Source organism: Pectinophora gossypiella, chromosome 11 (genome assembly GCF_024362695.1).
Source record: "Pectinophora gossypiella chromosome 11, ilPecGoss1.1, whole genome shotgun sequence".
Classification (NCBI taxonomy): domain Eukaryota; kingdom Metazoa; phylum Arthropoda; class Insecta; order Lepidoptera; family Gelechiidae; genus Pectinophora; species Pectinophora gossypiella.
In genome coordinates, this window is record NC_065414.1 from 11,746,853 (window position 1) to 11,761,626 (window position 14,774).

A 14,774-nucleotide genomic window follows, 5' to 3' on the forward strand; every position below is an offset into this window, starting at 1 on the left:
ACTTTTATTGTTATGTGTGTATATTTATATCCTCCAGCATATTAAATTCACACACAAAAAAAAATTCACTAAACAATTACAAAAAGCATAGACGATGTTCATTAGAATGATATCGCGGTATCGATATATATGTTACCGGCCAAACCCGATTTTAGGCCAAACTAGTTTTGCCTAGGGTAAACTAGTTCATCCTATGTGCGATCGGATAAACCGGTACAGACTAGGCCAAACTGGTCTGTCCTAAGGGTGATAGGAGGAACTAGTTTATCCTAGGAGGAACTAGTTGAGCCTAATAAAAATAAGTTCACTTCAGGATAAACTAGTCTGGCCTAGGAGAAACTGGTTGGGCCTTCTATGAATGGGTACACGTCAAGAAAGCTACGTAGTTAGCTTAGCCTATTTTATGCTAACAGGGAATAATAAAATACCAGAAATACTAGTTATAAAATCAAGATGTATTTATCATTTGTAATTTGTAAATTAAGTACTTTACTACCTGACTTTACTACCGAACAATCAAAGCTTATTTTGCCATAAGTATGGCTCGACAATGAACACAACGCATTATACACTTTGTGTCTCGTTCGTAAAGACTACTTTAGCTTAAAACATAACTGTCATTCTAGTCCAGGTAAATACGGCGCCGACTTTAAACATTTCTGACTAGGAAATATTAGTATAGACTAGGCCAGACTAGTTTATCCTGAAGTGAACTTATTTTTATTAGGCTCAACTAGTTCCTCCTAGGATAAACTAGTTTCTCCTATCACCCTTAGGACAGACCAGTTTGGCCTAGTCTGTACCGGTTTATCCGATCGTACATAGGATGAACTAGTTTAGCCTAGGCAAAACTAGTTTGGCCTAAAATCGGGTTTGGCCGGTAACATATATATGTATATTTATGCTGGATGTAACTTTTATTGTATTTAATGTTTTATAAATAAATAAATGTTCTTATTATCTTGTTTTTGTGTGTGTGTCAGAAAATGGCCTTTACATAATGTGCAGGCGTTTACATAATACCGCGCCATGTTTTCGTACAAACTACCGGTCTCGGGCCCTCTGTGAGTGGAGAGTATTAAAATCGTAAATACTGGTAGCGTGTTTGATATGATTGTGGTAAGTATAGCGTATATTATTGTGACGAGTGGGCACGTGGTGTCACGTGCAGGGCAAAAGGAGGAGGGGGAAATGGTGACGGGTGATGGGGTGAAGTCCGCCAACTGCAAAGAATAACTCTCTCCTTGATTGCTTACCCTTGGTAATAATGAAGGAATTTATTTACCGTAATCCGTGATACGGATCCGTGATACGTATGTTCGGAGTACACGTGACTTACATTGTAGTGTCATGACTTTATAGTTTGTATACAGGGTGTTAGTGACGTCGTAACGAAAACTTTGAGGGATGACTCAGACCATGATTCTGAGTTAATATCAAGTGGAAACTTATTTTAAAAAACACAAACAATCATGAACATTCCGACAAGAAACTCCACTTGATTTCAACTCAGAATCATTGTCTGAATCATCCCCCCTCAGTATTCGTTACGATGTCACTAACACCTTGTATACTATACACTTCTGCTTACACGCGTGACGCCGCGTTATGTTATGTTTATTTATCGTTTCGCATTTAGTATAATTGAATTTAGACTCCTGAGAAAGTAGAACAACTGCATTAATCTGTAGGACTTTCCTTATTTTTCTAGGCTCGAAGTAAACGATTCGCTTATTTTTACCGACACGATGGATTGACTTGTAATTTGTCACCATAATATCCATTTTATGCTGATACAAATTATTCCGAATCGTACGAGCTGTTAGCATTATCAGTTTCGTATGGAATTATAATCAATATCATACATAGACATACATTGCTTCTATGCTGTTCTGGGAGCAAATAAAAAACATAGAAAACGTTCAGCTGTTTGTCTTCCTGGGCGTGTCGTAAAAACCGAAGGTCCTCTAACATGATGAACTAATGTTATGAGCGATAAGCCGATCCCTTATCACCATAAGGTTCATCATATCCAGCTTACGACATTGTATCAACAGTGGCTGCGAGTTGCCTTTGATTACTTGTGGCTCTGCCCACCCGTGAGTTTATGTATGTGTGTATGTATCACACATAAAGTTATACAAAGATTTTATCCGTTCAGCAACAGTGATTTCCTATAATTTCATACAAATCTGAAAATTCTGAGATCGCGTACGATTCGAAAGAGCCCTGATGTGTTTTCAGATCGTCCTTCATGAAAATCACCTACCATGGGAAATGGCGTCATTGGAACTAATATTCACCGCCAACGCAGGCGATCTATAATAATACTGGTGACTAAGAATCGACTTTCATCGATAATTCTTATTACGCATTCATGGATTTATGGGAGGAAATTTTCTCCTTTTCAAGGCTCCGTACCCAAGGGGTAAACACGGAATCCTATTACTAAGTTTTCGCTGTCTGTCTGTCCTCTCAAAAACCGCGATAGCTGGACAGTAAAATTTTTTTACAAATTATATATTTCTTCTGTTGCCGCTATAACAACAACCGGGTGAGAGCCTTCAGCGCTCCCCATTTGTCCGACCAAGTAGTCAGTGCCATCTGCGGCATTTACAATAAGTAAAAAAAAAGCTATAACAACAAATACTAAAAACAAAATAAATGAAAATAAATATTTGAGTGGTCTCCCATACAACAAACGCGATTTTTGCCCGTTTTTTGCTCAATATCAATAATGCCAACATGAAATTTGTGTACTTACCTACTGTTGTTTAACTAGTCAATGGTACGGAACGCCTGGTGCACGAGTCCGACTCGCACTTGGCCGGTTTTTATAAAATATTTAACCTCTGCCCAAGATAACGAAGACACAATTCATGATTACGAGTTACTTACCAGATGATACACGGCCTTTAGTTTTTCTTCCAATGGATGTCCTTGTGCCCCAATTGGGAATATACTCATGAGCATATCATTCCGGAAGGTTACTATTTGCTCTACCAGTCCCTAAGGCGCCGCGACCTGTCTCCAATATATAACTGATTTAAGCAGACCCTTGAACATCTGAGAACCATTACATTAAGAGGCCGCGAACGACGCCATCAACGTATTTCTATCCGTATATTTAAGAGGGGAAGCAATTTATAAACGAGAACCCTTACTATGAGTGCGCAGGTTCGAATCCTAACGCATGAATTTTCAAATTCATGTTTGAATATAAAAGGATTATCACGTGCTCCGCGGTGAAGGAAAAGATTATGAAGAACCCACCTTCCCGAGAAATGCGTTTCGGAGTTACGTGACCTAACCTGTATCGGGCTGGATTTCCGTTCGCGGGTTGGAAGGTCAGACAGGCAAACGGACCCCGTGAAAACCAGATGTCACTAGGATGATCTTCTTCTTCTTATCGTGTGGGTTGTGAGGTGGAATACCAGCCTCATCAACCCTGGTATCAGGGTTATGTTTGAGCCACTAAAGGCACCTGACATGGCTCATGTAACGAGTACTCACTTACATCAGTAAATAGTAACCGGGACCAACGGCTTAACGTGCCTTCCGAAGCACGGATCAACGACACACGGATCACGGATTGGTTTTGTACTTTCGGGCAATCAGGTGCTCAACCTGTAATGTCCTAACCAAACTAAGGATCACAGAGTAATTTTTGTGATATGTCCCCACCGGGATTCGTGATTTCGGAATCCAACGCTCAGCTACTGGAACACAGAGACCGCTACTAGGGTAATGAAAATATAATCATCATCACTATGTTGATTTACACATTATGTTTTCAATGTTTACCCTTCCGGTTAGGTAAACATAAATAGACTTGACCTTTATGTAGCAAGTTATTAATGTTTGTAACAATCCACAAACTACTCCCCCTAATTGCTCCTCGGGTTAACAAAACATTATAATAGTTCATTTATCCAATTTAGCTCGGAATAATTTGAAGTTTAAACTTTATTCAATTAACTGTTGAGTTAAAATTTCCCTGGTTCCTTTTTCAATCGAGGCTAAAGAGCCTGTAGCAATAACCTGTGTGCGGGGACAGTTGCGGTAACATGATTCGGTGCGGGGAGCTCAGTGGCGCAGCGGTTAACGCGCTCGGTCTGCGATTGTTGAAGTTAAGCAACTTTCGCAAAGGCCGGTCATAGGCTGGGTGACCACAAAAAAAAAAGTTTTCATCTCGAGCTCCTCCGTGCTTTGGAAGGCACGTTAAGCCGTTAGTCCCGGCTGCATTAGCAGTCGTTAATAACCATCAATCCGCACTGGGCCCGCGTGATGGTTTAAGGCCCGATCTTCCTATCTATCCATAGGGAAGGCCCGTGCCCCAGCAGTGGGGACGTTAATGGGCTGATGATGATGATTCGGTGCGGGGAGGCGAGTGTCGATTCTGTTCGTAACTTATATTAATTCTGAAGGTTTTATATTATCATCGTCCCCCTACCATTATCCCGTTTGTCACAGGGTCCGCTTACCTAACCTGAAGATTTGACAGGTCCAATTTTTTGCAGAAGCGACTGCCTATCTGAGGTTGCAACTCGCTTCGGGAAAACCAGGCCGATACAGGTTAAGTCACATCTCCGAAAATGCATTTCTCGGGAATGTGGGCTTCTTCACGATCATCATTAATAAAAAACGCGCTTGTTTTCAAGACAAGAACGGAGGTGTCTTTCATAGACAAGAACGGAGAATTCTACACTATAGAATTCTCCGTTCTTGTCTATGAAAGACACCTTGACTTCCCTATAAGACTCACTCACTCATTCGTTCACTTTCTCTTTAATCTGTTCCATGTAAGCTCTTCTTAGTCTTCCCCTTCCTCTTTTTCCATCTATCTTCCGTTCAATTATGTTTTAATAAATACATAAAATTAAAACATACAACAAATATAATAAAAAAACAAAACAAAATAAGAAAACAAGAAATAAAAACAAATACGCATAATATTACGATGCTATTTTTTATAACAATACCAGCTTATTTATAAATCGAATATCTCCTCCAGCGCGCCACAATAATATAATATTATAGTATAATATATAAAATAATTTCCTAAAAGTGAGCGTGTGTAGTTTGTCACGCGGTATAATTACTTTAAAATACCTACATGTTCCAGAAGATTACAGAAACGTTATTCATCCCAAAGGACGTGTTCACTTCAAACTTGCGTAAATGTTCTCGACCATACATACCGGGCGTTTTGTGGTTATTCTCCACGAAATACGTCAGACACGGAAATATTTAAAGAACTTTCACGGTAAGTTTGTAATGAGACGAAGATTTAAAAGATCAGGATCTAAAGCGGTGTACGTACGGTACTAATATGTATACACTTTGATACCATGTCACATTAACTTTTTTGACAAATTAAACCGTAAGTCTCATTAAATGTCAAAATGATAGTGCGACAGGGTTCAAGGTGAGTACATGATATTACTCATGACTGTACGTGAGAAAGTTTAGCCCGAAAGTGCTATTTGGGTGCGCTATTTTATTGACATGAGATGTCATTAACTACTTGGGCGACAGCGTTACAAGAAGTTTACAAAAAACAACTCTCTGGTATTAATATCCAAAGATGAATGCGATGAATCATTGTCTATCCATCATAGCACAACACATCAAAAGTAGCTGCATGTTGTTTTTCAATGAGGGACTTTCCAATCGACGTGCCCCAAACACACGATAGATGGCGTTGTTCACTTTTAAAGTGATAATTACCTATTTTTTGCTGGGGTACATAATTATTCAAAAATGTAATGTAATGGCAGAAATATACAGGGTGTTAGTGACATCGTAACGAATACTCAGGGGGATGATTCAGACCATGATTCTGAGTTAATATCAAGTGGAATTTTCCGTCGCAAAATTCATGTTATTTTTTTAGTTTTTTTAAATTATTTTCAATTCTATACTTTTGCGATGGAAAATTCCACTTGATATTAACTCAGAATAATCAGCTGAATCATCCCTCTCAGTATTCGTTACGATGTCACTTACACCCCGTACAAGTACATACAGTAGCCATACAAGTAGGTATGGGTGTTAGTGACACTGTAACGAATACTGAAGGGGATGATTCAGACCATGATTCTGAGTCGATATCAAGTGGAATTTCCTGTCGGAGAAGTCATGAAAATTTTAGAGCTTATTTAAATTATTTTCCGTTCCATACTTTTGCGACGGAAAATTCCACTTGATATCAACTCAGAATTATGGCCTAAATCATCCCTCAAAGTTTTCGTTACGATGTCACTAACACCCTGTATATATAACTAATTGTTGCTTGATATTTGGATAAAATTATGTACCTATAGAATGATGTTGCTACTTATATTGATTCTCTTTATTTTGATCAGAATAAAATGGGTGGAAGTTGTAATTGTACCTTGGTGTAATAAAAAGGGTCATCATTTATACCCAAAAACAAAGATAAAAGATGCATATGTGTTGATGAAATTAGAAGTTTAAACGAAGAAAAAACTTAACAACGCAATCTATCGTGTTTTTGGGGAACGCCGTTTGAAAAGGCTCTGCCTAACCTGTTGGGAATTACGTGAGTGTGTTTATGTAGAATATGATATAAAAATAAACAGTATGAAAAATTCCATTTTTTCCGTCTCTACTCTTGCAAAACGTAACCTAAAGTACTAACGCAGGTACCTAACAACATCAGCCTGCAATTGTGCGTAAATAGCCCGTGACGGACCCTTGAAGGGTTTTTTATAGACCCGTAACCGCTAATGACGTGCTACGGACGTCTACGAATTGCTACGCGAAGCTACGATGGTTCGAGAAATGTATCGGAGTGCTTAGCTTAGAAGCTAGGAGCTACAGCGTAACGAAAGTGCTAAGAAAACATTCCGTTCTCACTTCAAAACAAATAGTAACAGAATTTGTTAGATGTTTAAGCATTTTACGGGAGTTTATATAGTTATGTTGTTGTAGCTGTGCTACGGAATTGTTTGTACTATTGCATAAAAGTCTTTGCCACTACTTAGGTGTATGTACCGTGTTTAAGACATTTTCGCCCTAGCATTATCCCGTTTTTGACAGGGTCCGCTTACCTGAAGATTTGACAGGTCCGGTTTTTACAAAAACAATTACCTGTCTGATCTTCCAACCCGCGAAGGGAAAACCAGCCCAATACAGGGTAGGTCCCATGCCTCCAAAAATTCATTTCTCGGGAATATGAATTTCCTCGCGATGTATTCCGTCACCGCTTAGCACATGATAAAATCATTTACCGCGCCGTGCCGTTTGTACCGTGTTCAAAACATTACGTGACGAAAATTATTCAGTATATAAAAATCTTCAAAACCATCTTCAATCAAAGGACTATAGAGTATAATAATATAATACATCATCAGTCCTGTTTCCCCGAAGGGTCAGTTCACACCGAGATGCGACGCGACGCGACGATACTCAACGCGACGCGACGATACTATTACGATAGTATTATTGATTGATTGATTGATACTCTGTACAGAGCTATCACGTATTACAATATATAAATTTCCTCATTATTACGAAGGGCAAGGTTAAGTTGAGATAGTGTAAAATTAAAGATACATATTTCACCAATTTCACCATACACAGCAATTTATGCAGCACATTTAAACGTTCGTAAAATAAAGTCTCAAATAAACGTAAGTAGGTAAAATTAGGTGTAAACAGACGTCAGTAGGCGAAAGTAGGTAAACGACGCAAATAGGGAGAGGTAGAGTAAACGTTGGCCATATTGGCCACGTCACTATGTTCGCGGGCGTTATTGGGAAACTTGTCACCCTTCACCCCTGTAATATAAAGGGGCTTACCAACACCTCGTTTGCCTTGTTAGATAAACATACAAAGAAAATAAGGCAAAATGAACACGTATATTCTTGTTTCTATAAGCTTTATCGCTCTATTAGGATAAGGGTACAAAATCACACCGAAAAATATATGTTTTTGTAAGCATCCGCGACCAGTGGTCTATTCTATAACTTCGGCTTCGGTATTCAATACCGAAGTCTTAATAAAATCAAAATCAATATACTTACTCAACGTTATTATGAAAGACAAACTTGTAGGTTAAGTTTTCAATACAATAATTTCTACAAAATGTTAAAGATTTTTTTATTTTTTGTCATAATGATGATATGTTAGGTGTCTGAGTGCTTGAGAGACAGACAGCTCGCGACAGCAAACAAGTCGGCGATGTCTGCACGTCACCCGCGCGAATTACATTGAGGGTTTCGACCGATAGACGCAGCGAGTGCTATCTAATGTAGGTAAGCATCGTACGGCTATTACGGGTCGAAGGTGTCGATATAATTCACACAGCACGCGGCGCGGCTGCCGTGCCGCGAAGACAAGTCCACGTAAGCATAGACTAAAGAATATTACGTTTAGAACGGCAACTCTCCGCTCCCCACCAGCGGCTGAGCTAGGTTTACCTCACCCCCTCGGTCTTCCTTTGGTCTTCAATCGTATGACGTCAGATTCGACGTCACACACTGAGATGCGCTTGTACGATAACGTCAATGTGTAGTGTGTGTGTAAAACGAGGTGTTTTGTATAAAGTATCCAGGGAATGACGTAAGTGTGGAACTACTTCGGTCTGGGCGCCCCTAGCTTATCTTGCTGTCTATGGACATGTAGTGAAGTACATAACATAAACTGCCTATATACGTCCCACTGCTGGGCACAGGCCTCCCCTCAATCAACCGGAGGGGGTATGGAGCGTACTCCACCACGCTGCTCCACTGCGGGTTGGTGGAGGTGTTTTTACGGCTAATAGCCGGGACCAACGGCTTAACGTGCCCTCCGAAGCACGGAATCATCTTACTTTTTCGGACAATCAGGTGATTCAAGCCTGAAAAGTCCTTACCAAACAAAGGACAGTCTCACAAAGTGATTTCGACAATGTCCCCATCGGGAATCGAACCCGGACCTCCAGATCGTGAGCCTAACGCTCTAACCACTAGACCACGGAGGCTGTAGTGAAGTACTTAACACAAAAATAATTCCTATTTCCTTTAATTCAGTACTTATACTAAAGCAACAATGAATTCGTATAACTTACTGACAATAACCGATTGACATATATTTCTAGATTCAATCTATGTGCACAGGTGGATGTTGTGAAAGGTGAGCAATTTGTTCCTTCCTTTGAAAAGTCAAGTTCAATTTGTTGAGAGTAGGTACGTAAAGAGTTGAATCGGACATGATTCACAGGATACTGAAATGGTGACGTCTGTTATATATCGAGAGTTATTCCACGAATAAATATTAGAAGAAAATCTTTTTTATTTATTTTGTCGTATTCTACGACTAGTCCGGGAATCGGGAGGATAAACATCACTTCTTCTTCTGTCATTTGTTGTTTGCTGTAGTTGTCGGTTGTGCGGTGAATTACCAACCTCATCAACCCTGGTGTCAGGGTTATTATTGATCCGCCAAAGGCCCCTGACATAGCTCATGTAACGACTACTTAGTTAAATCAGTAAGTAGTAACCGGGACCAACGGCTTAACGTGCCTTCCAAAGCACGGATCATCTTACTTTTTGGACAATCAGATGATCAGCCTGTAATGTCCGAACCAAACTAGGGATCACAAAGTGATTTTAGTGATATGTCCCCACCGGGATTCGAAACCGGGACCTCCGGATCGTGAGCCCAACGCTCAACCACTGGACCACGGAGGCCGTTATATACAGCACAATAATAGGTTTTAATTTTTCAATCAAAAATTGCAATTAAAACCTATTACTTATTGCTTTTTCATTGCAATTTTGGAATGATAAAATGCGAAAATATGTTTGTAGATATAGGATAAGCCTTTGCTTTCCAAGAATACAATTCATACTTTGATATTGTCATTTCAAAATAACTATCGACGTCGTCTAATATCTTTGATTTCACTGGATGCGAATAAAATCTTACTTAAGTACATAGATAAATCGAAATCAAACCACCGACGTACGATACTTTTACGGGACGTATTTAGAATACGTTCTTGGGATGTACCTACTTATCCCAACCGGCAGTCTACGTTCGCAAACTCGCGGCGGGGGCATGTTCTGTATATTTTACAATATTCTTGAAGATTCCTTTTGCTGGGGCTGTGACACAGATTTGTAAACAAAACATATTTGGGTCACTCTCTCAGACTACAGCCTCGTCTCTTCTATTTTTCTACATTTTATTTTTGTCGTGTTATACAGAGACTTAGTGACGTGACATCGTAACGAAAATTTCAAGGGATGATTCTAACCTTGATTTTGAGTTGATATCAAGTGGAATCTTCCGTCGCAAAAGTATGGAACTGAAAATAACAAAAAAAGCACTAACATTTCATCATTTTTCCGACGGCAAATTCCACTTGATATTAACTCAGAATCATGAGTTGAATCATCCCCCTCAGTATCCGTTACGATGTTACGAACACCCTGTATATGTGGGTGTTATCTGGTAATGTTATTCTGGGTTACTTATAAGTATTATAAGTTTAGAAGTAACCTACTTATTAACTTACTTCGGTGAGGTGTGTACCTTTGACTTCCCCAATTGGGATAGCTTATGTTATGTTACTTACTGAGCTTAAAAATCAGCCAACATACATTAAACACTAAAACCACAAAACGGCTATCAACGAAACTAATTTGTGTAGATTGTTTAATATAAATATCGTGTAACGTTTGAGTAATAGGCAGATGTGATTATGTTACGAGCACACAGCTGCTTACTATGAAGTATACGTGTCGATAATTAAATCTATAGCAATTACTGACTCGTTTAAAATGATTTATGCTAAATAATAAAAAAATGTTGTCGACTGTTTTTATGAAACAACCCCACTTTTGAAGTGTATAGGGAGCATACTTCCTTACTACTTTACTTTGTGAGACTGGTCTTTGTTTGGTAAGGACATTGCAAGCTTGAATCACCTGATTGTCCGAAAGCACGTTAAGCAGTTCGTCCCGGCTATTAGGCGTAAAAGCACCTCTACCAACCTGCAATGGAGCAGCGTGGTGGAGTATGCTCCATACCCTCCGGTTGATTGTGGTGTGGATTCTGGAAGTGGGACGTATATAGGCAGTTTATGTTATGTGCATTTCTTATTAACAGATTCATATATTTATTTGTCAACAGCTGGCGAGTGGCACGGCGCGACATTCTGGGTGCTGGTGGTTGGCGCAGCCGCCGCCGCCGTCACCATCCTCGCCGCGCTGGCCTGCTGGGTGGCGCGCCGGCGCACGACGCTCGCGCACAAACTTGGTACGCAACCTCATATAACAAATAGACAATCAACCTCTGTAAAAAATTTATGCGCTGCGCATCTTACGACATGTGACGTCGTGTAACGACATAATACTACCGATATTGCACTTTATTTAATAATAATAATATATTGGCTCCGATTCCTGCAGACACCTCCTAATTTTACTTTAAGTTATACCTATCATTTTCTTATCCGTCGAAAAGGAAAGGGACGGATGATTGACAGCTCTTAATTTTAGGAAGAATGAGTAAATGAATGAATAACCCGGGCGAATTAAAAAGGTACCTCGCTGGTATGCAAACCGTTTTACGTGTGCTGTCAACTTAATTCTGTCGGGTTATTGACCAATGTAAAATTTTTAGACGGTTGTTTAAGATTTGTGCTTAAAATTGACGTGTGCTCCATAAATTTTATGCTTGTCGATTACCCGTCGCTTTCCTTTTCGGCGGATAAGAAAATGACAGATATAACTTAAAATTAGATGGTATTTACAGGAATTAGCACCATTGTTTTATTTCCACACACAACAATTTAAATATTATTCTCAATTACATTGACAGTTTATATAATTTTGATGGTGGCTATTTAGAAGCAGAAGGTAACCCCGTCTCAAACTAGGAGACCTGTAGGTATCTTGAGAGACAGTCACAACAGAACAACAACACATAACATACCCTCTTGGTTATAGTCGCGGTGACACTAACACCCATACCGGGTCAAAATTATGGAACTGAAAATAATTTTAAAAACAACAACACATTATATATCTATGAGTTTTGCGACTGAAAATTCCAATTGATATAACTCAGAATCACAGTCTGAATCATCCCTATTCGTTTTCGGCACGGTGTCAAGAGACTAGTATCAAAGATACAGACTCGGCCTAGTTCAGATACTAGTGAACATTTGACTAAGTTTATAATGATAGATGTAGATAGATAGATAGATGTAGCCTTTATTATGAACTTATTCTAACTGTAAACAGCTAAAACATAAAAACTTGATATTTAGCTTAAACTTAATATTTAAAATGTGTTTAATATTATTGTACATTATGCATGAACCCTTATATTAGTAAAGAATGTACTTATTATTATAATTATTATGTCTGCCACACCGAAATTATGTGTACTGTACGGTCACGAGCATTAATATGTACACTTTATACCATGTCACATTAACTTTTTTGACAAATTGAAATGTAAGTCTCACTAAATGTTAAATATGTTAGTGCGACAGAGTCCTAAAGTGGGTACATTATATTGCTCATGACTGTACACAGTACACCTATAGTCGTTTCTATCACAACAGGGGGTTAGCTAACTTGCAAACTTTTCGATCAGATTCATGAGTTAAGTACATAAAACCCGCCCGAATCAAATAAATACCTTACGTCATATACCATGGTGCGTACCTAAGCGTCGCGATTCGCGCGAGTTATCCGTTACCCTATTCGATTGGTACGTCTGCAACATGACTAACCCCCAGGCATAGCGACAGCTTCAATTAGTCAATTATATTGAGAGGAATCTTGCTTTAAAAAAATGTAAATACATACATACATACATAAACTCACGCCTATTTCCCACCGGGGTAAGCAGAGACTATAGAATTCCATTTGCTTCGATCCTGACACACTTCTCTTGCTTCCTCCACATTCATCAATCGCTTCATACACGCACGCCGGTTAAAAAAATGTACTTAAGTAGTAATAGTGTAGAAATTATCCAGTAAATATTTAATCAACAAACAAGCAATTAACCAATCCAAATGTCTACATAAAGACATCCTCTCTACAGGCGGGAAGCGCGCGCCGGACAAGGCGCTCGTGTTCCAGCCGCCGCGGCGCGCGACCGCCGTGCGCTCACCTGGCTCTGCAACACACTACCTGCGCAAGAGTCCCTCGCCGACCGCGCCCGCGCCCGCCGGCTCGCCGCCGCAGTCCTGCCAGCCCCCGGTCGGTACCTCCTGTCTCCCCCACACTGACAAGGTCTTCCAGCAGGGCCGCAAGATGTCGTCGTCGACCAACTCGTCGACTCCGCCCGTGAGATCGGTAAGTTGGTATCAGTGCTGGAGTTGATGATCAGCGAGGTCTGCGTAAGCTCACGAGTATATCACAAATGAGGTAGCCAGAGGTATATCCATCGCAAGATAAACTAAGTACCCACACCGAGCTTTTTATTAGACCAATGCAATAGATGGTGAGTCGTATATAATGGTCGAGCCAAGTGTGTTAGTGAAAACTGTACTTAACTGGCGCTCCCCGTTTTAGAAGCAAGCCGATGAAGCATAGGACCACAGCGACTTATTGTGAGATCTGCATGATTGACTTATTGAGTTATGAGCGGGAGAAGTACACCACGGGCTTCGTATAATTAGTCGTGTGACATTTATCTATGGAGACACCACTCGCTGTAACCTACTCGCTTCGAGAGCGCGTGCCGTGCATATCGTCCCATGCCATTATCGAGCCACTAAAGGCTCCTAAGAGCCATGTAACGACTATGTACTTACTTAAGTAAATATAAGTAAATGGAAAGAAAAAAAGTAGTTAAAAACAAATCCAAAGTAAGGTACCTCAATTATAAAATACAGGTCATCTCGTTAGCATTTGAAAAGAGATAAAACACACGTACGAGAACATTCCAGTGAAGCGCGTCATTATCATTACTCCGCACTTACCTTAGCCACAGTCTACCTAAGAGAACCTAAAAGTTTGTCCGTTTGTGGTGTCATGGACGTGTGAAATTGACAACGACACACATACCATCAGAGGTGGGCTTGTGGTACATTTGAAATGAATAGGTTAATAATGAACAATGCCGAAGCGAGACGTGTATAGGCTGTTTATGTAAATTTTATGAACGGACATAACTCCTGATGAGCCGATTACTCTAGGCATAGAGGCTAATAAGCTCGCGACAACAAACACTCCAGGATTCCGTTACCAACACCGCTGGCGTAGTCTACCGCTATCGAATTACGGTCGAATAATTCTTTCAAATATTATCCTCTCAGACGACGCCCTGCGCCAGGGTTCGCGCCCAACTGGGCACCCTCAGGCCTGTTGTCTTAAATTTTGTACCGAGTCAGAGCCCTCAGCGCTCCCCATTTGTCCGGCCAAGTAGTTAATGCCATCTGCGGCAAATTCACAATAAGTCATATCAAAAACAAAAGAAAAACGGATATAACACATGGCTCGGAAGCTAGTATGATACAAGTAAACCTAACCAAGAGTGAACAAGTCAGTTATATTTTATTTTAAACACACTTTACATCTATAACAAGTATATGGGTGTAGATCTTCGAACACCGGTAGACAACAGCAATACCAGTAACGCAAAACTATCCTAGAATCTTTGGTCTTTTACAAATATCCATTTAGAACTTACGTAAGCACGGAAGTAAATACACCATTCACACAGCATACTTAGTGATATTCAACACTTCTTCGTCGAATGCCGCACACTTCCAAGTTTAAAACACCGACACAAACATT

The 14,774-nt window shown here is 39.9% G+C and overlaps 1 protein-coding gene across 1 annotated transcript in view; it reads left to right on the forward strand.

The window, feature by feature from the left end:
- Positions 1-14,774, forward strand: part of LOC126370824 (synaptotagmin-4) — a 32,725-nt gene that overhangs the window by 2,313 nt on the left and 15,638 nt on the right. Inside the window, exons 2-3 of the mRNA XM_050015846.1 lie at positions 11,146-11,271; positions 13,075-13,232. Coding sequence (XP_049871803.1) covers positions 11,146-11,271; positions 13,075-13,232 — 284 coding nt within the window. The remainder of the gene's footprint in view (positions 1-11,145; positions 11,272-13,074; positions 13,233-14,774) is intronic.